The sequence below is a fragment of the Chiloscyllium plagiosum genome, chromosome 5 (assembly GCF_004010195.1).
Source record: "Chiloscyllium plagiosum isolate BGI_BamShark_2017 chromosome 5, ASM401019v2, whole genome shotgun sequence".
Taxonomy (NCBI): domain Eukaryota; kingdom Metazoa; phylum Chordata; class Chondrichthyes; order Orectolobiformes; family Hemiscylliidae; genus Chiloscyllium; species Chiloscyllium plagiosum.
The window spans coordinates 98,683,306-98,708,693 of NC_057714.1; the positions used below are offsets into that span (position 1 = coordinate 98,683,306).

The 25,388-nt window shown below is 40.0% G+C and overlaps 1 protein-coding gene across 1 annotated transcript in view; it reads left to right on the top strand.

Annotated features, from left to right (window-relative positions):
• The window catches only part of LOC122550099 (zinc finger MYND domain-containing protein 11-like), a 32,599-nt gene extending 17,286 nt beyond the window's left edge, over window positions 1–15,313 (top strand). The window contains exon 4 of the mRNA XM_043690679.1: window positions 13,811–15,313. Coding sequence (XP_043546614.1) covers window positions 13,811–13,933 — 123 coding nt within the window. The 3' untranslated portion in view covers window positions 13,934–15,313. The remainder of the gene's footprint in view (window positions 1–13,810) is intronic.
• Window positions 15,314–25,388: the final 10,075 nt, after the last annotated feature.

Here is a 25,388-nt window from a genome sequence, read left to right on the forward strand (position 1 = left end):
AGGGAAGGTCTTATGAGGAAAGGCTGAGGGACTCGAGGCTGTTTTCGTTAGAGAGAAGAAGGTTGAGAGGTGACTTAATAGAGGCATATAAGATAATCAGAGGGTTAGATAGGGTGGACAGGGAGAGCCTTTTTCCAAGAATGGTGACGGCGAGCACGAGGGGGCATAGCTTTAAATTGAGGGGTAATAGATATAGGACAGATGTCAGAGGTAGTTTCTTTACTTAGAGAGTGGTAAGGGTATGGAATGCTTTGCCTGCAACGGTAGTAGATTCGCCAACTTTAAGTACATTTAAGTCGTTATTGGACAGGCATATGGGCGTACATGGAATAGTGTAGGTGGGATGGGCTTCAGATTGGTATGACACGTCGGGGCAACATCGAGGGCCGAAGGGCTTGTACTGCGCTGTAATGTTAATGTTCTATGTTCTAATTTGAGTTAGTAATGATATCCACTTGAATAGAATGTTTATAAAGAGCTGACTTACAAATCTTTGGGGGCAAGAGTCTGGTAAGTCTAATTGCAGATGATCCATGATAGTTTTGTGGAATTAGACTATATTCCTTCCATTATGGGATCTGTGTGTTGCTGGCTGGACAAACATTTGTCCATCCTTAATTATCCAGAGGGTAATTAAAAGTCAATCACATTCTAAGAGTCTGGATGCAGACTTGCTTCCCTTTAGCACTAGGTGATTTTTTTACAACAATGGATAATGGTTACACAGTCACCAATAAGCTAGTATTTTGTTCCACATTTTTATTGAATTCACATTTTTACTTCTACCATGGTGGGATTTGAACACGTCTCCAGAAAATTATCCTGCACTTCTCGATTGTTATCCCAGTGACATTGCCACTTTACCACAACCTCTTCCAAATCTTGTAATGGAGGAAACTAATAGAACCCTTTAGATCCCATCATATTGTAGAAGGTAGAATTATGATTCTGGGTAACCTTTTTTTTGCTCTTCAAAATTGTATTCCTTGTGCTTACTAATGAAATGTAAAGCAATCCCAATCTTGCCTTTCAAAAGGTTTTTAGACAGTCTGGGGATGGTTAGTAGTTGCATGGAGTCTCTTTGTGTTCTGATGGTCATTGTAGTTTCTAAGAATCTCTCCACTATTTCTACTGTTTGAAGATTCTAGAACTGGGGGCATAGTCTAAAAATTACAAGATTCAGGAAAGATATCAAAAAGCACTTCTACACACAAAATGTGGTCGAGATTTGGAACACACTTCCACAAATGGCAGTTGATGCTAGATCAGTTGTTAATCTTAAATCTGAGATAAATACATTTTTTGTTTAGCGTACTTATCAAGGGATATGGGCCAAAGGTAGGTATTATAGAGTTAGGTCACAGATCAGCCATGATCTCATTCGATGGTAGAACAGGCCTGAGGGGCTGAATAGCCTACTGCTGTTTCTAAATTAGAATTGAGAATAGAAGAATATTGTTGATGCTGTTCTGCCAGAAGATGTACATGAAAGGATTTTAATTTTTAAATGCTTTTGACTCCAATCATATGCAATGACATTTATTCATAACATGATCCCAAGAAAAGGACTTTTCTTCTCAGCATCCCTTTGAAAGTAATGCAAATGATTTTGTAAAGCAAAGGATCATTTGAAGGACATCTCTTTATTTTGTGAAATTGACTTGGAACTCAAATCTAACGATATGTCCATCCTTAAGATTTAACTTTGATATATATTAAATCTGTGATGAGCACTCCCCTCCTCTTTCTAAACTTTTTGCATTTCCACTATTTTCATTATAGTTTCCATTAGTTAGCTTCAGTTAAATCAGTGTCTAGCACTGCCAATCAAATAATATTTGGTGACTAACAATCCAGTAAAAGTGACTTAAAATTATTTTTGTTTATTTACCTAGAGTCAGACTTAATATATCATTTGCTAAACATACCATTTTATATTAATCAAAGAGTTTTTTTGACAATGATTTCCAACTTTATTGAAATTAAGAACAACAAAATAGTTGAATATATTTTGCATTTGTCATCAGCCAGGTTGTGGTAACCTTCAGATATCACGCGATATGAATCGAATTGGCTGAAGCTGGCATCCATGATGCTGAGGGCCTCCCGAGGAGGTTAGCACTCTCAGCATTTTTGCCTGAAGATTATTGTGAATGTTTCAGCACCATCTTTTGCACTATGTGCTGAGCTTCCCATTATTGATGGTAGGGATGATTGTGGTACCACCACCTCCAGTGATTTGTTTACTTGCTCATCACAATTATGACAGGATGTGGCAGAGCTCGAACCTGATCTGTTGGTTAGAAACCCTCGACTCATTCTACCTCTTCTTGCTTTTGCTGTTTGGCACACAGCCCTGTTTTGTAGCTCCTCAAGTCGATACCTCATTTTTAGGTAAAATTGGTGCTGCTGCTGGTATGCCTTCCTGCACACTCCTTTGCACAATGGTTACTCTTCTAGCTTGATAGTAATGGGTGAGTGGGGAATACACTCACCATGAGGTTGCAAATTGTGAGGGTGTACTATTCAGCTGCTGCTGATGGCTCATCTCGCTTCACGGATGGCTATTTAAGTTACTCAGTCTGTTCGAAGTCTGTTCCATTTAGCATAATGATAGTACCACATAATACAATGCAGAGCTCTCCATGTAAAAGACAGGGCTTGTTCCTCACAAGAACTGTGTCGTGGTCACTCTTACCAATATCATTGTGGGCAGATGCATTTACGTTAGGCAGTTTAGTGAGGATTGGCTGGAGATACTGGATACTGCAAAGTTTTTGTGCCCTAAAAGCATTTCATTAATCATATTAAAGTTTTGTGCTTCATAGCTTACCACATCCTTGCCAAGCTGTTCAGTGCAACTCCAACACTGATATCTAACCAACAATGTGGTAAATTTCCCTGGTATGTCCTGTACACAAAAAAGGACAAATTCAATATGGCCAATTTGATCACTAGTGAAGTGATAGATGGTGTCATCAACAGTGTTATTAAACAGCAGCCAGTCAGCAATAACCTGCTCGGTGACACCCAGTTTGGGATCCCCAAGGGCCACTCAGCTCCTGACCTCATTACAACCTCTGTCCAAACATGCACAAAGGAGCTGATTTCCAGAGGTGAGGTGAGAGTGACTGCATTTGAAGTGAGTGTCATCAGGGAGCCCTAGCACAACTGGAATCAAGGGTGAATACTGTGCTTTTTGGAGTCATGCTTTTCACAAAGAAAGCTGATTGTGTATGTTGGCCAGTCACCTCAGCAAATGGCAAGTAATGTTTGCACCAGGCAAATGCCAGGCAGTGATCATCTTCAATAAGAGACTATCTAACCACCAGCCTGTGACATTCACTGACATGCCATTACGGAATCCCCCACTGTCAGCATCCTTAGCAATAAACTAGCCTGGACTAGCCATGTAATTGCAGTGGCTACAAGTTCAGTATGGGGAAGGTTAGTGGGGTGGGGTGTGTAACATAAATGAAATCATTTCATACTCCATTTCAAATTACTTTTAAAGAGAAATTTGTCATTGTTTTGCAGATTAAAAGCCTAAGTTTTCTTCTGTAGTTCTTGCAGATCTATTAATTTGAAGAAGGACAATCACTCTATAAGACTTAGAGAGTAGAGTTGTTTATAGAAGTATTTTTTGACCAAAGTACAATCAGAAATTAATATAAAGCAAGGGGGCCCTCTTGTGGTACAGTGGTCGTGTCCTTACCCATTGACCAAGAAACCCAGGTTCAAGTCCCATTTCTAAAGAGGTTGATTAGGAAAATAGGTCAATCTTTTCTTTGGAAAATAATTTATTTATACGAGTTTTGTTGTGTCATTAAAGAGTAAGATGGTTTTTTTGTGAAATCCATCTTGCTCTTTGATCCCTACTCAATATATTTGTATTTCAAAAGGTTATCAATATGTGCATTCCTTTTGATATTCCAAATCTGCACTAATCAGTAAGAAAGAACCTGACTCATGACTAATTTATGAGACTTGTTAGTTAACATGAGAGTGATGGGTGGTTAGAGTTACTAAGAGTGCTATTGAGTGATACTTTTTTCAAATTTGTTCTTGGAGTGTGTTTGTTATTGACTAGGACAGTATTTATTGCCCATCCATAACTCTTAGAAGGTGGAAGTGAGCTGCCTTTTTGCACACTGAAATCCTTGGCATATAGGTCCACTCATAGTGCTTTAGGAAGATAGTCCCAGGATTTTGACCCAGCAACACTGAAGAAACAATAATATAGTTCCAAGTCAACAGAGGTGTGTGGCTTGAAAGAAGTTTGTGTTCAGTAGTGTTCCCATTCATTTGTTGCCCTTGTTCTTGTAGGGGTAGAGGTCACTGATGTTCTATCAGAACTTCCTGGCTTCAGACTCTTAGAGCTTTGTTCTGGGCATGAGCTGAATTGATCAGACAAGAGTGACACTTGGCAGCAAGACAGCACACAACCAAATGTGGCACCAAGGAGTTGGAGCAAATCTGGGACATCCCTCTCTAAAGGTTGAATGTATACCCGAGAAAAGCGACAGTGCTTTTGATTGGTAGACATCAAAATCTCAACCTGAGGGTATTGGAGCAGGTATACCCTGGGCCAGGATTTAAAACCCAACTTTCATCAACTGCAGTAAAATGAAGGTAGTTTGAGATTTTGATTTGTTAGAGATGAGGATGTTGATATGATCAGAGATACTCATGAAGTTGTCAGATTTTGTAAAAACCCAACTTTTTTACTGCTGTCCTTTCAGGTAAGAAAGCCTTCCAACATTGTTTTGTGACTCAAGTCACAGATTGTCCAATGTGTTTGATTGAAAACTGCCTCTGAATAGCCTTCACAAACCAATGCAGTTGTGCACCATCACCTTCTCTGCCAACCACAGATAGTCTTGCCAGTAATGACCTCATCTTCGAGAATGAATAATATAGTTAAAAGGCAGTCCCTGTCTACATGAGAAAGACCTGAGAAGCACTCGGGCATGTGCTGAGCAATAGCAAGTAACATTCAAATTGCACAAAAGCCACACTGTGATCATCTCCAACAAGATTAAGTCAATCCACCTCTCCTTAATATCATTATCACCAAGTCTCTGATTAGGAACATCCAATAATTCAACATTGACCAAAGGTTCCATTTTCCCTGCTACATAAATACCATGGCTGTTGGGCAAAGCTAGAAACTGCACTTTCTCATAAGTGGTTATCTCATCACCCCTCAAAATCTTTCTATTGCCTATGAGGCACAAGGCATGGGTGTGCTGGAATAATATTTTAAATCGACCTGTTCACATCTATGACACATCTCTGAAGGAGGTGGGACTTCAACCTAGGCCTCTTGGTCCAGAGGTCGGGATAGTACCACTGCACCACACAACACCTTGGATGCGTTAGAATGCTAATTCTCTAGTTGAGCGCAGCTGCACCAATATTCAGAAACTTGGCACCAATTCATACATTCTGCTTAATTGGCACCTCATCCAGTATGTTAAATATTTACGCTACCACTACCAACATGCCTTGGCTGTAGTCTCCACGATATACTGGAACACTTGAGCAAGTTTCAAAGGCCTCTTTTGCAGTATCTTCCAAACCCGTGGGCTCTGGCACTGAGAAAAACAGGTGCTTGTGAAAACCAGCATGTCCAAGTTTCCTTCCAAGATCCAAATCGTCCTGATTTTGGCCATATTGCACTGTTTCTACATTGTCAATGGGTAAAATCCTATGAATCCCTCCATACCTAACAGCTGTGTTTAGAGTGTCTTTGTTGAATGATCAGTACTTGTGCTAAATGCTTCTTATTTTGATTATTTTTCTTATTAATTTATTAGTTGCAAACATGGGTCTTGAAGCAGAATATTGATGTTAGGTTTTCATGGAACTGAAAAATAAGAACTAAAAGTTAAATCAGAACTGGGGTTCTGGACTGGAAACTATAACCCTTTTTTTCTCTCTACAGATGCTTCAGTTTCTCGAGCACTTCTTGATTTTGTTTGGATCTCCAGATCCGCAGTTCTTTGTTTACTTTAATCTCTGCAAAGTTATTGGATGTGTAAACTTCAAACATTGAGTAGCCAGCATCAAACTCAAAATCTGTTCTTCCATTAAATATTTCTGCTTGCCCAAATTCAACTTTGAAGGAAAATAACTGATCCAAACTGGAATGAATGGATGATTTTATTGTCATGTGTATTTTACAGTGAGAAGTACAATAAGATACCGTGAAAAGCTTCCAATAGTTGCCACGATACAGCCATTTTGATAGTTTAAGAATAAGACAAAACTGGAAAGTAATAGCTTAAAGGGAATTCCAAGTTCGATTTTTGAACCATTCAGAATTGCCACCACCTCGCTGCTAGACCCAAATAACATTGATGACACCTGAGGATCGGCAAATTCTTTAGCCGCTGGGCTGATTCACCTCCACCACCACCTCCCTACCACCTGTGTTTGACTAACATTGGAGTCACATCTCTCAGGCAGCCCACCTTATTGATGTCACCGTGATGTCATTCTACTACTGCCAGCGCCTGACCCAAACAGCGACAAAGTCGCCAATCCTCAGGTCCCAGCTCTCCTCAGCCCCCCACCCCACCCCACCGAGATAAATCGCCATCACCAATGCTATCTGAACTCTTCACAATAAGTAAGTAAAAGAGAAAAACAAGAAAATAAAGAAGGCAGAGCAGAAGAGCCCCGAGCTCAGGAGCCCTACTCCAACACCATCTTGGAGCAAACTTTGACCTGTAATAAAACTGCACTAACATATTCCTGATGAAGGGCTTTTGCTGCTCCTTGGATGCTGCCTGACCTGCTGTGCTTTTCCAGCACCACTCTGATCCATCTGCCATTAAAAGCCCATTTTAATGGCTTTATCATAATTCAGTGCTTCTGAGACTGGTGCAGAATTCAGTACAGCCTTCAAGCTGTGAAAAACACTGACGTTCCTCTGTCAATTCAAATTTCTTGCTTTTCTTTAACAAACCTGTTAAGGGAGAGAAATCTGGAACAAATGTCTGACAGAATCCACTCTTGCCTAAATGCTGCAAATGCTTATCTGCCTCTCCAAGTAAGCTTTGCTCTAGCAAAGTTTGGCCAAATTTATAACACAATTAGCTCTTTCAAAACAATCAAAAAATTTGTGCAATTGCTGGAAAATGTTTGCCTTCCATGTTTGCCTGAACATGACCAAACTATCAATATATACAATACAGAATCCTTCAATGACTTTGTTGGTTAATCATTCACAGGTTGTTGCTGCACTTTCCATTTCAAACAACATAGCTTTGTGTTGATCAAGTCCATCTGGGTTGACAAAAGCTGATACCTCTTTGGCCATTTTGGTGACTACAACTTGCCAATATCCATATAAAAACCACTTTTTGTAATGAATGCTTGACCAATCCTCTCAACATATTTCCATCCATATTCATGTTAGAAAAAATGGTGGTGAACTGTTTTTATTGAAATGCTGTAGTCCTTGGGACTTAAGAACATCCACAATGCTATTGAGAAAGATGTTTAAGGATTTTTAGCAAGTAGCAGTGAAAGGCAATGACGTAATTCTGAGTCTGGATGGCTATTGACTTGAAAGAAAGATTGTAGGTTTTGAAAGTGCTTTGGTGAGTTCCTGCAATGCATCTTTTTAGATCCACTTCTTGTGGTGAGCAATATTCTTTGCAATTTCCTTACTGGCTATGCAAACCTCTGAGAACTTAGAATGGCAGTGACTTGCAGAGCATTGCGCACACAGTTATGAGCTCTATGCAGTTTGGTGGGAATGTTGGTGGTGAAGGGAGTCAGTGTTAAGGTAGTGGATGATGTCAAACTTCTTACAGAGGCACAGAGTGATACAGCTTGGAAACAGACCCATTGGCCCAACTTGTCCACAGTGATCATATACCTAAACTAAGCTTGTTCCACCCACTTGTGTTTGGCCCATATTCTACCTCTTCCCCCCCCCCACCCCCCCCCCCAAACTTTTATTATTCATGTACTTACTCAACTATCTTTTAAACATTGTAACTGTACCTGCATCCACCCCTTCCTCTGGCAGTTCATACAAAAACTAACCATGCTGTGTAAAAAAAAAAAATTGCCCCAATGTTCTTTTTAAATCTTTCTCCTCTGACCTTAAAAATATGCCATTGAGTGTGTGGTGCTGGAAAAGCACAGCAGGTTAGGCCGCATCCAAGGAGCAGGAGAATCGACGTTTTGGGCATAAGCCCTTCTTGATGAAGGGCTTTTGCTGGAAATGTCAACTCTCCTGATCGTCAGATGCTGCCTGACCTGCTGTGCTTTTCCAGCACCACACTCTCAACTTTGACCTTCAGCATCTGCAGTCCTCACTTTTGCCCCCACCTTACAGAAAAGACCTTTGCTATTTACTTTACCTGTATCCCTTATGATTTTTATGAACTTCTATAAGATCACCCCTCAACCTCCTATGCTCTAGTGAAAAAGTTCCAGATAGGATAATGAGGAAGGCGTTTGGTATGCTTTCCTTCATTGGTCAGAGCATTGCGTATAGGATGTTGGAGGTCATGTTGTGGTTGTACAGGATGTTTGGTTAGGCCACTTTGGAATGTTGTGTGCAATTCTGATCTCCCTCCTACTGGAAGAATGTTGTGATACTTGAAAGGGTTCAGAAAAGATTCACAAGGATGTAGCTATCCTTAGAGGGTTTGAGCTATAGGGAGAGGCTGTTTTCCCTGTAACATTGGAGGCTGAGGGTGGCCTTATAGAGTTTGTAAAATCATGCGGGGCATGGCTAGGATAAATAAATAAGATGGAGAAAGTGAGGTCTGCAGATGCTGGAGATCAGAGCTGAAAATGTGTTGCTGGAAAAGCGCAGCAGGTCAGGCAGCATCCAGGATAACAGGAGAATCGACGTTTCGGGCATGATTCATGAAGAAGGGCTTATGCCCGAAACGTCGATTCTCCTGTTCCCTGGATGCTGCCTGACCTGCTGCGCTTTTCCAGCAACACATTTTCAGCTCTAAATAAATAAGATATTTTCCCTAGGGTGGGGGAGTCCAGAGCTAGAGGGCATAGGTTTAGGGTGAGAGGGAAAAGATTTAAAAGGTTCTTAAAGTGGCAACTTTTACACACAGAGGGTGGTGCATGTATGTAATGAGCTGCCAGAGGAAATGATGGAGCTGGTACAATTACAACATTTAAAACTCATCTGGATGGGTATATGAATAGAAAGGGTTTAGAGAAATATGGGCCAAGTGCTGGCAAATGGGATTAGATTAATTTAGAATATCTGGTCGGCATAGAAGACTCACTATCTATGCAAGGGGGGGGGAAGACTCACTATCCACTCTATCCATGCTGTTCATAATTTTGTATACTTCTATCAGATTGCCCTTCACTGCCTCCGACCCTCTCACGAAAACATTCCCAAGTTTGTCCAACCTCTCCTTATATCCAATGCACTTCAATTCCGGCAACATCCTGGTAAACTTCTTCTGCACCCTCTTCAAAGCCTCTACATTCTTCCTATAGTGTGGGGATTAGAACTGCACACAGTACTTCAAATATGGCCTAAGTAATGTTTTATGCAGCTGCAACATGGCTTGCCAGATTTTATACTCACTGCCTTGACTGATGAAAGCATGCATGCCATAAACTGCCTTTACCAACTTCTCCATTTGTGTTGCCACTTGTAGGGAACTATGGACTTGCACCCCAAGATCCTTCCGTATATAAATGCTCCTAAAGTTCCTGCCATTTACTGTATACTTTCCTCTTACATTTGACCTTCCAAAATGCATCACCTCACATTTGTCCAGATCAAACTCCGTCTGCCATTTCTCTGCCCAACTTTTCAAATGAGCTACATCCTGCTGTGTCCTATGACAACCTTCCTCACTATCTATAACTCTTCCAATTTTTGTGTTGTCTACAGACTTACTAACTAGACCACCTAAATTTTCATCCACATCATTACACATAAATAAGAGATCCCAGCACTGATCCTTGCAGAACACCACTGGTCACAGACCTCTAGTCAGAAAAACACCCCTTCACAATTACCCTCTGTCTTCTAAGACTGAGCCAGTTTTGCATCCACCTTGTCAGATCCTTTAGTAAAGTCCATATAGATAACATCCATTGACCACTCCCGCGCAGTCATGCTGACTATTCCTAATAAGTCCATTATATTCCAAATGTGAGTAAATCCTGTCTATAAGAATCTTCTCCAATAATTGCCCTACCACTGATGAGAGGCTCACTGGCCCATAATTTCCTGGATTAGACATTAGATTGAACAAAAGGACAACATTGGCTATTCTTCAGTTTGCCAGGACCTTGCCTGAGGCTAAATATCTCTGTGAACACCCCAGCAATCTCCTACATTGACTCCATCAATATGTTGGGATAGATCCCAACAGGCCCTGGGACTTATCGAGCTTAATGTTTTTCAAGACACCTAACATGACCTCTTAATCTTGACATGTCCTAGATCATTAAGCAAAAGTGGGTCCTGCAGATGCTGGAGATTAGAGTCAAGATTAGAGTAGTGCTGGAAAAGTATAGCAGGTCAGGCAGCATCCGAGGAGCAGGAAAATTGATGTTTCGGGCAAAAGTCTTTCATCAATTTCTGATGAAGGGCTTTTGCCCGAAACGTCGATTTTCCTGCTCCTTGAATGCTGTCTGACCTGCTGTGCTTTTCCAGCACCACTCTAACCATGCCCTAGAATATTAACAGACCCCTCCCTACCATCATCTTACTATCATCTATGTCTTACTCCTGGTGAATACTGATGTGCAGTTTATTTAAATCAATTCAAGGTGTTCTCTCACATCATGGAGCAAGTATATCAGCTCAAAAGGACTGAATTCTATGACCTCATTATGAGCATCCCCAATGGCAAGCACTAAAAAGTGCATTCCTTTATTGTAAGCACTAGGGCATTCTGGATAATAGATCTAATCATGGTCTTCAAAGTTTGGCATACTTTCAATGGTCCTTTGAGATCGTGGATGATTTATCCGAGACAAGCTCCCATTTTATTATAATCTCAGCTGATAATAACATTGGCGAGGTCACAATCCAGAATGAAACCTTGCATGGTAGACCCTAAGTTTTTTTAATTAATTAATCTCTCAGCATATTCATGAGAGGCTGTCAATATACGTTTAACAAAAGGAAAACACAAACTGTATTATGTTAGACAAGAATTATTAGGACAACCAGTTTACAGTCATCGGGAAGAAATTTTCATCTTCTTTACCCCAGCATTTAGTGCTGTTACAGACTCTCATACCTCAATGGGAAGTCCCTGCTATCTTCAGGTAAATCTTGCTCAGCTGGCATAGCTGTCAACAGATTCCTTTCAGCAAATTGATGTGCATTTACTATTTGCTTTTTGATATTTTCTCAGATAATCATCTCAGATGTTATTACATGCCTTCGGAGTGAGTGGGATTTGACCCAAGCCTCCTGACCCAGAATTTTCACTGTACTCGGCCACTGCACCACAAGAACCTCATGCTATTTCCTTCAGTTAATGTCTATCTTCAAGACCTTTAAAAGCTGCTAACACAACTCATTTCCACTTACAGGAGTTTCCGAGATTCATGTTTTCAATGGCCATGTATGATACCTTCTTCTTTGACACCCCCACAGCCTTCTGCTTCTGATGATTTCTTCTTCTTAACCTGTAAAGGTCTCAGGATTTCTCCCTGACTGTTTAGAGACTGCTGATAATAGCAGCTCTGTAAGGGCCCCCTTACCCTGCCTGAACCTGCTTCTGGTCCCTTCGCTCTGGTGGTCATCAAACTGAAGTCAGTGAGCATCTTTGCAATTATTTCCCTGGGTGCCTTACTGGGCATTTCACTGAAATCTCTCAAATTTTCTAAATGCTGTTTTGAACTCGAAATTCAAAATGATTTTCTGACCTTAAACAAAGGCTAGATCTTCACAATACAAAATTAAAATTCATTTTTCCTCTACTTTTGAACCAAAGTTCTGCAATGATGTTATGAACCTTCACAATACATCACCTATAGCAATCTGTATGTGTTTTGTATTTGCAAAGAAGTTGATTTTATTTGTAATGTTGTTTTGAAATAACTGAAAATGCATTTAAAGGCTTGTTTTAATTATACATTGTCAACCTAGAGATGTGTGAAAGTGTCATAAAGGTGTCCTAGATTTCACTACTCTGCCCGCTTTATTGTGGCTGTACTTGTGGACAAATTAGATATTTGAATCCACAAGTATAAAGTATGAAGTATCAAAATTAACTGATTCTACCAGAAGTGCATCACTGTAACTTAATGCACAAATGTTGTTGAAAAATCATTTGACGTTGACGTGGCTTAAGATATAAAAGTGCAGATGTTTTGCTAAACCTTTGTGCACACCTAGTTAGGTGTCGGGGATTATTGTGTATAGTTCGGTGCATGAAAATCAATGAGGAATGTCAAGGTTTTGGAGGACGGAGACGAGACCTATAGGCGAAACAGGATGAGAGAAGTTAGGTTGTTTTCCTTAGAGCACAGAAAGGCAAGGGGTAACATAACATAAGTATTCAAAAAAGAGGAAGGATTTGATAGATCAAGTAAGAAAATGTTTCCACTGCCAGACAGGATAGCAATCAGAAATGAGATGAAGGGACCCGTTTTTTACATAGTAAGTTTCGATCTTGTTGCACTACCTGATAGGCTTCAATAATAACTTCCAGAAGAGAGGTGAATAACTGTGAAGGGGGGAATTATCTGGCACATTATCAGGATTGTATGCGATCCTTCTGTGCTGTATCATTCTATGGGTTAAACCATGGCAGTTTGAAGAATAGCTGCATTGTTGATACTATTATTCAACTGAGATGTTAAATTGAGGCTCTTCCTGACCATTAAGCTGGATGCAAAAATAGTCCCAAGGATCACATTGAAGTGGCTGATGTTTGTTGGGCACTGTATGTAGGTTTCTGAGTTTATGAATAAAACAAGTCTGTATTTATTCGGCTCTGAAGCATTTGGGATATTAGGAGGATATTAAGGCTATTTTATCAATGCACGTCTGTCTCCTTTAAAGACTCTGCTGCAGAAAATCGGTCATAGAACCAGCTGTTGACTCCCGTTCACAAAGTTAACCTAAAGAGAAGTGCTGAACCATTTTGAAAGGGAAGCATTTGACCAAATATCGTTTGTAATTTTGAGTTTGCTTAGGAGAAGAGCAAATGAGCCAAGCACAGAACTACACTCAACTGTTTCTCTCACATACTTTTAGTTCAGCAATGACTCATTTATGGCTGTGATGAAGTTCAGGTTTCCAACTTTAGAAAATTGCTGACTCAAATATGCTTTCATTTAAGCAGTGTTTGAAATGTATTAATATCTTCTTGCATATCTTCAGTGTATTTGCGTATACGTCATACAGCAGAGCCCTCTGGTGGTGGTAACTTATCTTGAAACATCTTGAAGATGTTATTTTTATCAATCATTGTAAACTCTTTAACTTTCACTGAACAAATTCAGATGTAAATTCTAGAATTCCTATTCTCATGTCTAGTAGATATCTAGTTCATGTCTAGTAGATATTATTCTGGAGCATCGTGATGTCATAGCCTACTGGAAGTTGAAAAGTTTGATATAAAATTAACTTTTCAAATTGAGCAAACTTTTAATTGTTATCAGAAACAAAATGGCCTGGAGTTGCAGTTTATATGTTTACAATTCAGCCATAATTTAACATGTGCTAGAAGAGAGGGTTTAGGCATTTCCTGTATGTTTACTTTCAACTGAAATTGTTGCCTGAAATTCTCCAGGAATTGCATGTAATCTTGTTTTTTTCCCCTCTCTCTAGTGCTACAACTGTGAAGAAGAAGCAATGTACCACTGCTGCTGGAACACCTCTTACTGCTCCATCAAATGTCAGCAAGAGCACTGGCATGCTGAGCACAAACGAACCTGCCGTCGGAAAAGATGAAAGTTCTCTCCTCCACAACAGCCATACTAAGAAACAGAGATTGCTTCCTTCTCACAGACAGTGCTGGTTTTAGTTTGGAGCCACATTTCTGTGAATCTTGCTTCCCATTTGCACCAGCATTTTAATCTACAAAGCTTAGTTTCCTCTCTTGCCCCCTCCCCCAACCATCGCCCACCTACCAGTTAGCCGAACCAAGTCAGTCTGTGTTGATTTTAACCAGATACTTTTTTGTGTGTTTTTTAACTTCTTTTACATCAGTGGTCATGTGATCAATACTTCGGGACAGGGTTGACACAGCAGGTAATAAACCTGCTTTAAAAAAAATAACTGTTAATATTTCCCAACTCTGCTTTTTTATATTTTTCTTACGTATGCTACTTTTATTAATAAAAATGAATGTTGATCATGTATTAAAGCAGGGAAATGGGATTTCTAATGAGCTGGACCTTAGAGATGGAATGAACATTTAGTTCTGGTTTTGTAATTTGCACATTTCTTTTCTTCCTAACCCAAATGAGTCCACACGCATGTAAAATTGCCAAATACTACCTTTATGTACCAGTAGGTATGAACAGAAAAATTACAGTGAATTTTGCTTTCTGCAACAGTGTTCACTGAATATCTGTGCAGTTGTCTGTCTTGCAGTTGAATTGTATAAAATAAAATGAAGCACTTAGTTTTTTTTCCAGCAGCTCTTAGGTTTTGGATTGTAATTAGCTATTGCTGCCTGTTTGCTTACAGTCCTTGTCACCTTAGACAGAATGATGTATCTGCATGTCAATCCATTTATAAAGGCATTGTGATTGTGATGGGTCTGTACCTTGCTGCGTGTCTGGTACAAAACACATACCAGTAACTGTTTCGTGGTATTGCAGAAAACGGAAAATAATTTAAATATAGAATCATTCCAAAGGCTGTTTAAATCTTTTACTCGTAGCTGCATGAAAGTAAGACACGTGTAACTTTGACTGTTCTGTTTTCATGTCTTGGTAACAGCATTGCACCTTCTTCAAATTATGCAGTATAAACACTCTGTTAAACATGACTGTGGCCTGATTTTGTTTTAAATTATCACTAAATTAACCTGCTTTGGATTGTTTTAGATGAAGCATTAAAATCAATTCATAGCTAAATACAGTTGCCATTTGTAACTCCATCACATAAGGTTTAGCCACTCTGCACATTTACTCATTTTAGTGTGGCATCACATGGCAGTTAAATTAGGACATGGCAAATCCTGGGCTTTTTTGTAAGTTTTTCTTACTGGCAATATATTAAATCATCTGTGTTTACATTGGGCAATAAATGTATTTCAGAGATGTACTTTGAATGTTTAACTTTTGGTGTTTATTTATATATAAATATATAAAATAAAAATAATTGGCAAGGACTGATGCAATGTCGTCTCCCCATCTGGAGAGGTGGGGCTGTTTCGATTTATAACTGAACAACTTGTTTAGATGTTGATCCATGTACTATTCAAGCAAATTACTGTCCACAGTTTGAAGGACTCTCCAAGTCTTTGTCATTTGTGTTTAAAATCTTTTATCAATTGGCTTTCGATTTCTGTGGCTGATTCTAAAGAATTGAAAATGTCATTTTCCATCTCAGTTGTGCTAGCCCACCCTGAAATGCTCCTCATATTTATTTTGCATTGCACTGCCCACCTTTTAGTTTTGTTCTCGATCTAAGTGTGCAGAACGGGCTTGTTTTAATTCAGTTTTTGCTTACCTTTATGCCATTTATGCTTCTCCTTCCCTGTCTCCTTCAAATGCCCCACATCTGGCAGTTCTGACACAGGCTGTTATTGAGCATGGAGATAATACTATGTCACTCAACATCATGGAGTGCAATCAGGCCATGTTACAGACGTGGAAATGAGCTGTCTTTATCAAGAGCACAAACATGAGCTGGAAGTGTCATCACAGGATTGAATCAGGCACTAAGATTGTGAGCAGGTTGGCTGAATGCAGACTGTTATGCAGGAGAGGGATTGAGTCAGTGGTTAGGAGTAGAATATTTTTCAAAAACCTGTCATTCTGCTATTTGCCTACATTTCCTTTGTGATTTAAGAGTCCAATCTGCATCCTACCATTTCTGGATTCTGGTATATGTGGCAGTATAATGCATATTTGCAATGTGTCAAATACCAGCAGTGTAGAATTAACTAAATCACTATAATGCATCTTCAAAAATTGTTCTTGACCAGGTAGAGTTGTTAGCAAGATTGGGATAGAGAATTGGCTAACTAATAGAAGACTGGGTTGAAATGAAGGCATTTTCAGGATGGCAGCCTGTGGCTGTGGATGTGCCACAGAAAACTGTGCTGGGGCCACAATTATGGGCAATATATCTTAATGACTTGAATGACAAGCATATGTACCATCACTGAGTTTGCTGATGAAACAAAATAGGTGGGAAAGTGAGGATGACACAAAGTGCCTGCAGAGCAATAATCCACAGGTTAGGTGAGTGGGCAAAGACTTGACAAAAGAAATATAATCTGGGCAAGTGAGAGGTTTTGCACTTTGGCAGGAAAAGCAGAAGAACAGAATATTATTTAAATGGAGGGAGATTTCAGAATGCTGCATCGTAGAGGGTTTAGGGGTCTTTGAACGTGAATCTCAAAACATTAGCATCCAGGTTAAATGGATAATGGGGAAGGAAAGTACAATGTTGTTTATTTCAAAGGGAATAAAGTTTCAAAGTAGGGAGGTACTAATTGGTGTTTAGAAGAATGAGAGACTATCTTATTGAAGCATAAAATTCTTTGGGAACTTGACAGGGTTAATGTGGAGAGGTTGTTTCCATTTATTAGAGTACAGAATCAAAGTTACAATCGCCAAGTAAAGGATCATCCACTTAATACAGAGATGAGGACAACTTTCTTCCCTCAGATGGTAGTGAATCTGTGGAATTCTTTCCTGTAAACTGTCAAGCCTTGGTCCTTAGCTGTATTCAAGGCCAAGATATGAATCGGGGGTTTTAGGGAGAAGGCAGGAAAATGGAGTGGGGAGTTACTTGACCAGCCTTGAACCAGGGTCACAGTCTACGGATACAGGGTGGGCCATTTAGGATTGAGTTGAGAAATTTCTTCACCCAGTGAGTGGTGTTTCGGTGGAGTTCTTTGCCACAGAAAGCAGTTGAGATCAAAACTTTGAATGTTTTCAAGAGGATCCCTTAGGGCTAAAGGGATCAAGGGTTTGGAAAGAAAGGAACAGGGGGTGGATGATTAGCCATGGAATGGTAGAGTAGGCTCAAAACGCCATTGGCTTACTTCTGCATTTAATGGTCTAATGGGAACAATAATCATTCCTTAAATCAAAGACAAATACTAAAATAAGGTCAGGAAGTGAATGAAAAGGTGAGAAGGGACAATCATGTATTTTTTATAATTAGGAGAAGTAGCTAAGTTTACTAAGATGAGGAGAAGTCTTAAACAAATCATGGAATCACAAAATGGTTACAGACTGGAAGGAGGCCATTTGGTCGATCATGCTGGTGACTGCCTCAAGAACTAGGCCCACATGGAAACTGCTTCTTCTGTGCTCTCAGCCAGTATATTTCAGAACCTAATGACTTACTAGGTCTTGTATATCCCCTGGTTCTTTAATCAATTCTCCACATCTTGTCCTCTGATTCTCGGCAATTTGAACATTGTAAACAAATTCTCGTAGTGGGTGATTTAGAACAATTTATCAAATCAAAACGCAACCTTTTTTCTGAGGAAAACAGCCCTTTTGCCAATCTATCCACAAAACTATTTCCATTAATTTGTTTATGGGCTATGGGCACCACTGGCTTCGCCAGCATATTTTACCCATCCCGAAAATCTTGCCAGATTGCTGCGGGTATACAGCACGGAAACAGGCACTTCGATCCAATGCCTCCATGCTGACCTAGATATCCTGAATTAATCTAGTCCCATTTGCCAGCATTTGGCCAATATCCCTCTAAACCCTTACCATTCATGTATCCATCCAGATCCTTTTAAATGTTGTAATTGTATCAACTTCCATCACTTCCTCTGTCAGTCCATTCCATATATGCACCACCCTCGGCATGAAAAAGTTGCCCCTCAGATTCCTTTTAAATCTCTCTTCTCTAACTTTAAACCTGTGCCCTCTAGATTTGGACTTCCCTACCCTGGGAAAAAGATTTTGACTATTCAGTCTACCCACGCCCCTCATGATTTTACAAACCTCTGTAAGACCACCCACCCCTCAGCCTCCGACGCTCCAGGGAAAATAGCCCCAACCAATTCAGCCTCTTTTTAAAGTGTCACATATAAGCTAGAGCAATTAAGGTTGGCAGGTGGTCTCCCAAAAGAACATTAGGTAGCACAGTGGTTAGCAGCACTAAGGACTCTGGTTTGATTCCAGCCTTGAGTGACCATATGGACTTTGCATATTTTCTCTGTATCTGCATGGGGTGCTGTGCCGTCCCTGTGTCCCGGTTTCCTCCCACAGTCCAAAGATGTACAGGTTAGGTGGATTGGCTATAGTTTTTAAAAAAAAGTGGAGTTACAGTAATACGTTTGGGCGGTATGGGGTTGGGTCTAAGTGGGATGCTCTTGAGGGTTGGTGCAGACTTGATGGGCCAAATGACCTCTTTCCACAGTCTAGGGATTCTATGATCCTGTAAAACAGTTTTTATTGACACCATTAACATTTTTTAAAATTCCAGACTTCTGTTGAAATTAAATTTCATCCATTGATCCACACAATTGAAATACCTTACCTCTCGAACCGTTCTTGCACAGTTTATCTCTACCTTCATTCCTTCTTAAAGTATGGCATCCAACAGTTGTAAAACCATCTCCATCTGAAGTTGAACCAATGTTTCCAATCGGGTTATCATCGTTTCCTAGAGTATACGCTCTCGGCCCCTCAGTGTACAGGATCCTTGGCTTCAGTGTTTTCTCTGACCTTTCCCAATTTGTGAATATCTCCAGATCCAGGGCACCAGCCCATTGACTGTCTGATTCAAGCAGACCCTTCCTTATCTACTGACAAAGTGCCACTACTTCTGGGCCTTGGCAGTGTCAGAACATTCCTGAACAGAGTTAAAAATCACACAACACCAGGTTATAGTCCAACAGGTTTAATTGCTCCAAATGCTGGTGTGCTTCCATTAAACCTGTTGGACTATAACCTGGTGTTGTGTGATTTTTAACTTTGTACACTCCAGTCCAACACCAGCATCTCTTAATCATACTTGAACAGGAAATTGTATCCTTTATATTATCATTTTTCATGTCCAAATGCATCATTTAATACTTGGCTGTAATAAATTTCAGCTGCTCTGTGCCAGTGCATTTCACTACCTTCTTCCCTTGACGATTCACTAGTCCCCTCACATTTCATAATATTTCCAAGATTCTGTTAACTGCAAATTTTGGAATGGTGTCCTGCATTCCTGATGTCTATTTTGTGTCACTCAGCCACCTTTATTCCATGGATATCAACTGTGCGGGCAAGTCTCAATATCTCAGACACACCTATATAAATAATGAACCCTACTCCTTTTGCCAACTTTTAAATATTTATATGACAAAGGGGGGATCTAATGTTATCTACCAGTTTCTCCTCAAACTTCTCTGCTGCTCTTTATCACTTCCTCTAGGAGCATTCTCTTATAGATCATTCTCTATAACTTCAGGCATAACCCCCTAACCCCAACTACCAATCTATTCAAGGATAAACATACTGTACTATGCAATACATTTTAGGGAAAGAGCATTGCACCACTGTGTAGCAAAATATTATCGACCTATATAGAAAACAAGATCAGAGCTGATACCTTAAAGCAAAGTGAGAATGAATCATGATTCAACAGTTGGGGACAGTAATGTTCTGGGCAGCAATTTTCAGGGTGATAAGCAAATGAGCTTCCAGCATTATCATCAAGTAATAGTGTTTGCTGAATTATAAGGGATAAATTGGAAAAAAAAATTGCTCGCCATTTTAGCAAACTGTTGAACAAGGAAGGTAGAGTAAAAGAAGGTTTTTTTAAAAAATTTGCTTTTAGGATGTGGGCATTGCTGGTTGTGAACTGGCCTTGGGGAAAGAGGTGCTGAGGAGAAAGTGAGGTCTGCAGATGCTGGAGATCAGAGCTGAAAATGTGTTGCTGGAACAGCGCAGCAGGTCAGGCAGCATCCAGGGAACAGGAGAATCGACGTTTCGGGCATAAGCCCTTCTTCAGGAAGGGCTTATGCCCGAAACGTCGATTCTCCTGTTCCCTGAAAGAGGTGCTGAGCCAGCTTCTGTACTGCTGCAGTCCACACGGTGTAGGCAGTCCCAGGACTTTTGCTTGGCAGCAGTGAAGATATTGTAATCCATGTCAGGATGGTGTGTAGCTTCGATGAGAATGTCCAGGCAGCAACATCCCCGTGAATCTGCTAGCCTTATACCAGGTCTTGACTTTTAGAAGGTTCTGTCGGAGGAGCCTGGTGAGTGAGTGCAGCACATCTTTTAGATAGGAGACAGTGCTGCCACTATGCATCAGTAGTGTAGGTGGTGCCAATCAAGTGGGCTGCTTTGTCCTGGATGGTGTTAAGCTCCTTGAGTGTTGTTGGAACTGCACTCATCTAGACAAGAGGGGAGTATTCTATCACACACCTGACTTGTTCCATGTAGATGATGGGCTGAGGGGTGTTGGGAGTCTTTTTTTCTTATCCCAAACACACATACACCATGCATATGTGTGTGTGTGTGGATGGTAAGAGTTAGGTTCCGTGTTGAATCTGTAGTCCTGTGATGTTGGTCTATGATTTGGGATGATAATTCTTGGACTATAATACAATATACACAAAGCTGATTCAAACTGCTCATTGGTGCCATGCCATTTTGGTCCAGAACTGTGGAGTTGCTAAGCTGGAAGGGACAAGTCATTATAAAATCTCAGAAAAAGATTGGCATAGCAGGAGACAATTGGAAGTCTTGTCACTAAGAGAACCATGATTTTTAAAGTGGCCAATCAGAAATGTTAAGCAAATCCATGAACTGTTCATGCACTGAGAAAGTAATTCAATGGCAGGGTATTTGTGATCATGTCCAGCTATTCATGGCTGAATAAGGGAGAGGTTATTTTGTGATTCAACGCACAAGAAGAAAGTTCGAAGACAAGAGGAACTTCAGAAAGCAGAACAAGAGACCTCTGCCAGTCAACCAGTGTCACAATCTGGCATCCTGCAGTGGATCAACTGAAAAAAAACATTACTTTTACTAAATATTATTTCTTTTCTACTTACTGTGATAAATAAATTCTGTAAAATGTTTAACAACGTATTTGTTTTTGATTGGTTTTTGGAAATAGCCAGAACTAGTAAATATTTAGATTAATTCACTCAAACTCTAATTATATTTGACTTAGGCTTTAAAATTTTAAAAGAACCTCAAACATTTCATACAGACTCATTGCTTTTTACAGAGTCCAGTACTTCAACTCTTCCTTGCTATACATGGAATGAAGTGAAATGGTTGAAGATTAGCTTCTGTGGGGACCTGAGGAGGATGCTACAATGGATCATCCAAATGACACTTCTGATTGAAGATGGTTGCATGGTCTTTTGCACTGAGCTCTCCCTTGTTGAGGATGGGGATACCTGTGGTACTTCCTTGTCCTTCTGTGAGCTGTTTAATTGTCCATTCCCATTCATCCCTGGACATGGCAGGACTGCAGAGCTTAGATCTGATTCATTGGTCAGAGAGACCGCATGTTGGTGCAGCTGTTCTGCTGCATCAAATCTGGACTTCAGTGGATCCAAATCGTTCAGCACACACACTAAGTAGCAGAATGAAGAGGGAAACTATGACAGCCTGAATCTTTGAGAACTCCATCCTATGAATCTATTTTCCTTTTTCCATTATGCCAAGTGTTTACTTTCTCAAGGAAATGAGAAATGTTTTCTCGTGTTGTTTAGTTATGCTTCATATCCCCCTCAGTACATTTCCCCACACAGGATCAATATTTCATTTGTTCTTTATTGTTACCATAGCCTTAGAAGGACCATTGACATCCCCTAGTTTCTCAGAATGTAACTCTATTTCACTCTATCTGTGGAGAGTTAGACCTGCTGAGTTTCTCCAGCACTTTCTGCTTTTATTTCAGATCTTCAGCAGTTTGCTCATATACAAATAAGTTTCTGTCAAAGAGACTTGAAGGCTGGAGGTGGAATGTTTCTGTGGAAAATGCAACTACTTGGGGGAGGAGATCAGAAAATATTCAGGAAAACTTTGGAAGACCTCAATGCAATGAGGAGGTGAACTCCTAACACTCGATCTATACAAATAACAGACGTTGTGAACACATGAGATGCTGAGAAATATGGGGAAAGAAGAGCAGTGGGTTGTTAGTGCATGCTGGTGATGTGACCAGATAGAGATTGGTACTCAGTACTTTGCCATGAGTGTACGGTTTAGCTGCAAAACTCTGTTTCAACACAACATAGTTGGCATTATTAACTGCAGATGGTCATGATTGATTAAATAGTGAATATATCAATAAATTGAAAAGATTACAATTATAATAACGGTTACATGTCACTGTCAGCATGTTATGTACTAATTAAAACAAAGAACTGCAGATGCTGGAAATCAGAAACAAAAGCAGAAATTGCCGGAAAAGCTCAGCAGGTCTAGCAGCACCTGCAGAGAAAAATCAGAATTAACGTTTCGAGTCTAGTGACTCTTCCTCAGAACAGATTCTATTCAACTTGTTGATATATTCAATACTTAATCAATCATGGCCATCTGTAACCAATTTGCCAGGTTTATTGTAACCTTTATTTCGGGGATTAAAAAAAAAAGAACTGACTTGCAATGCAGGAGTAGCAATCCTGTCCTTCAATGGAAGTAGAAGACTCTGTCAAGTCTTTGTGTTAATGTGTTCTGATTTGAAACCACTTTGACACGGTATTGTGCAAATTGCAAATTGAATGCCTTAATGTTCATTGTGATAAATTTCTGTGATACAGTCAGTGCACCATATTTAAGTGAAAACTGTTTTAATAATTCCATAATCTCTTGCATTGTACTGCAAAACATTTTGTTTTCCAGAGGAATTAAAGAAATTAAGTTAAAATACTTTTCAACATCTATTGCTGGGATTATTTTGGTACACTTAAACCTGTATGCAATGCCCCAAAGTGATCAGGCAAGGAGACAATGTAACTGTTGCATCTTGCCATCAGCATGTTAGTATTACCTTCCAGAAATATGCTCAACGATATCACTGTAATGGCGAACTGGAGATCTAAATATCTCATCATTCATCTCAATTAGATGACTTGAAGCATGACACACACAGTGGAACTGTGCTGCTCTTTGAATAGCTCAGCACCAACTCACAATAGGCTAAAGCTCAGATATTTTTGTCAAAGTGCAAATTAATGAGGTGAGTCGTGGCATTCATAAGGTATTTAACAAGCTATAATCCCCCTTAACTGTGCAACTTTTCTGCTGGGCAGCAGTAAGCTGCCAGTTGAGTTGATGCATAGACAATTTGGTCCTGATGTTGAGACAAGGTGAAATTTAATTTAGATAAATGCAAGGTGCTGCATTCTGGAAATGCAAATCAGAGCAGGACTTATACACTTAATGATAAGGTCCTGGGGAGTGTTCATTCACTACATTGTCAACTGGGAAAACAATCTGTAAATTGCTGATTCAAACTCAATGTCAGTCAAACATTCATCATCATGAGAACAAGACATGAAATAATTGTCCCAAGTATCAGAGGACTGCTAACATTGTTTAAGTCTAATAATATTGCCCAAATATTTAATAAGAATATGAGTAAAATAACCTTGGAGTGCCGGTTCATAGTTCCTTGAAAGTAGAGTCACAGGTAGAAAGGATTGTGAAGAAGGTGTTTGGTATGCTTTCCTTTTTTGGTCAGAGCATTGAGATAGGACTTGGGAGGTCTTATTGCTGCTGTACAGGACATTGGTTGGGCCATTTTGGGATATTGCTTGCTATTCTGGTTTCCCTCCTATCAGAAGAAACTTGACAGAGTTCAAGAAAGATTTACAAGGATGTTGCCAGGGTTGGAGGATTTGAGGTATTGGGAGAGGCCGAACAGGCTTGGGGCTGTTTTCCCTGGAGGGTCAGAGGCTGAGGGACAACCTTATAGAGGTTTTAAAATCATGAGGGGCATGGATAGGATCAATAGACAAGGTCATTTCCCTGGGATGTTGGAGTCCAGAACTAGAGGGCATAGGTTTAGGGTGAGAGAGAAAAAATATAAAAGGAACATAGGGACAACATTTTCACGCAGAGGGTGGTACGTGTATGGAATGAGCTGCCAAGGAAGTGATGGAGGCTAGTACAATTGCAACATTCTGGAAGGGTATATGAATAGGAAGGATTGAGAGAGATATGGGCCAAGTGCTGGCCACCTGACAGGAACTCAGACAGAATGTGCAAACTCCACACAGACAGTCGCCCAAGGCTGGAATCAAACCCAGGTACCTGGTGCTGTGAGGGAGCCATGCTAACCACTGAGCCACCGTGGTACCCAGTTTCTGTTTGCATAGAAAGCCATACAGATCTGTAGCTAGGGCATTGGCCAGCAAGACAGAGCTAATTCTTTTTGTTCAGAAGAAATTTTCTAAGAGTGATTTACAGGTTGTTCTGTTATAATGCACATTTCATTAACATGCATTTGCTATAACACGGTTGATGATTTGGGGACACTGTTTCTAAGTTTTAAAGCGTGTGTTGGTTATAGTATGATTCCAGCCCCATTTGTTTAAAAGGTGCTGCTATTACACAATTTTCTGATAAACATGGGATTGCATGAGAATGAGTTATGGCAGAACTAACAGTATTTAACAAAAATGATTACAATTACAAATACAAGTAAAGTTAAAATTTACAGACATGTACTAAAGCAAAGAGTACTCTAACTCTTTTTCTTCCTTTTATATAAGAGAGATCCTGCTGCTCCAATTTTTTATTTAAATGACAATTCAATGGCCCTGAAAATACAGCTCTCCTAGGAACAACAAAGCTTTAAAATACTGGCAAAGCAAAGCTGATGTCTTATGTAATCAATCAACACAAAGGGAGACAGCAGTCTGCATGATTTTATTACTTCGGTGTGCCGTAAAAATCTCTGAACAGTTTGTTAAAATTATCCATTACAGATCACAAATTCTATACGTTGGCAAAATCATACTGCAGTGTCAATCCTGACTTTCTGTAATCCTCTACCTTGTAGATACCATAGCCTAGCGGTGGTGGGATGACCAATCTGCAGAGACCTTGGTGTAAGCGCAATTCATGAATTTCAATCAACACCCACTGTGTAGATTCTGGATGAGTGGTGCTGGAAGAGCACAGCAGTTCAGGCAGCATCCAAGGAGCAGCGAAATCGACGTTTCGGGCAAAAGCCCTTCATCAGGAATAAAGGCAGAGAGTCTGAAGTGTGGAGAGATAAGCTAGAGAAGGGT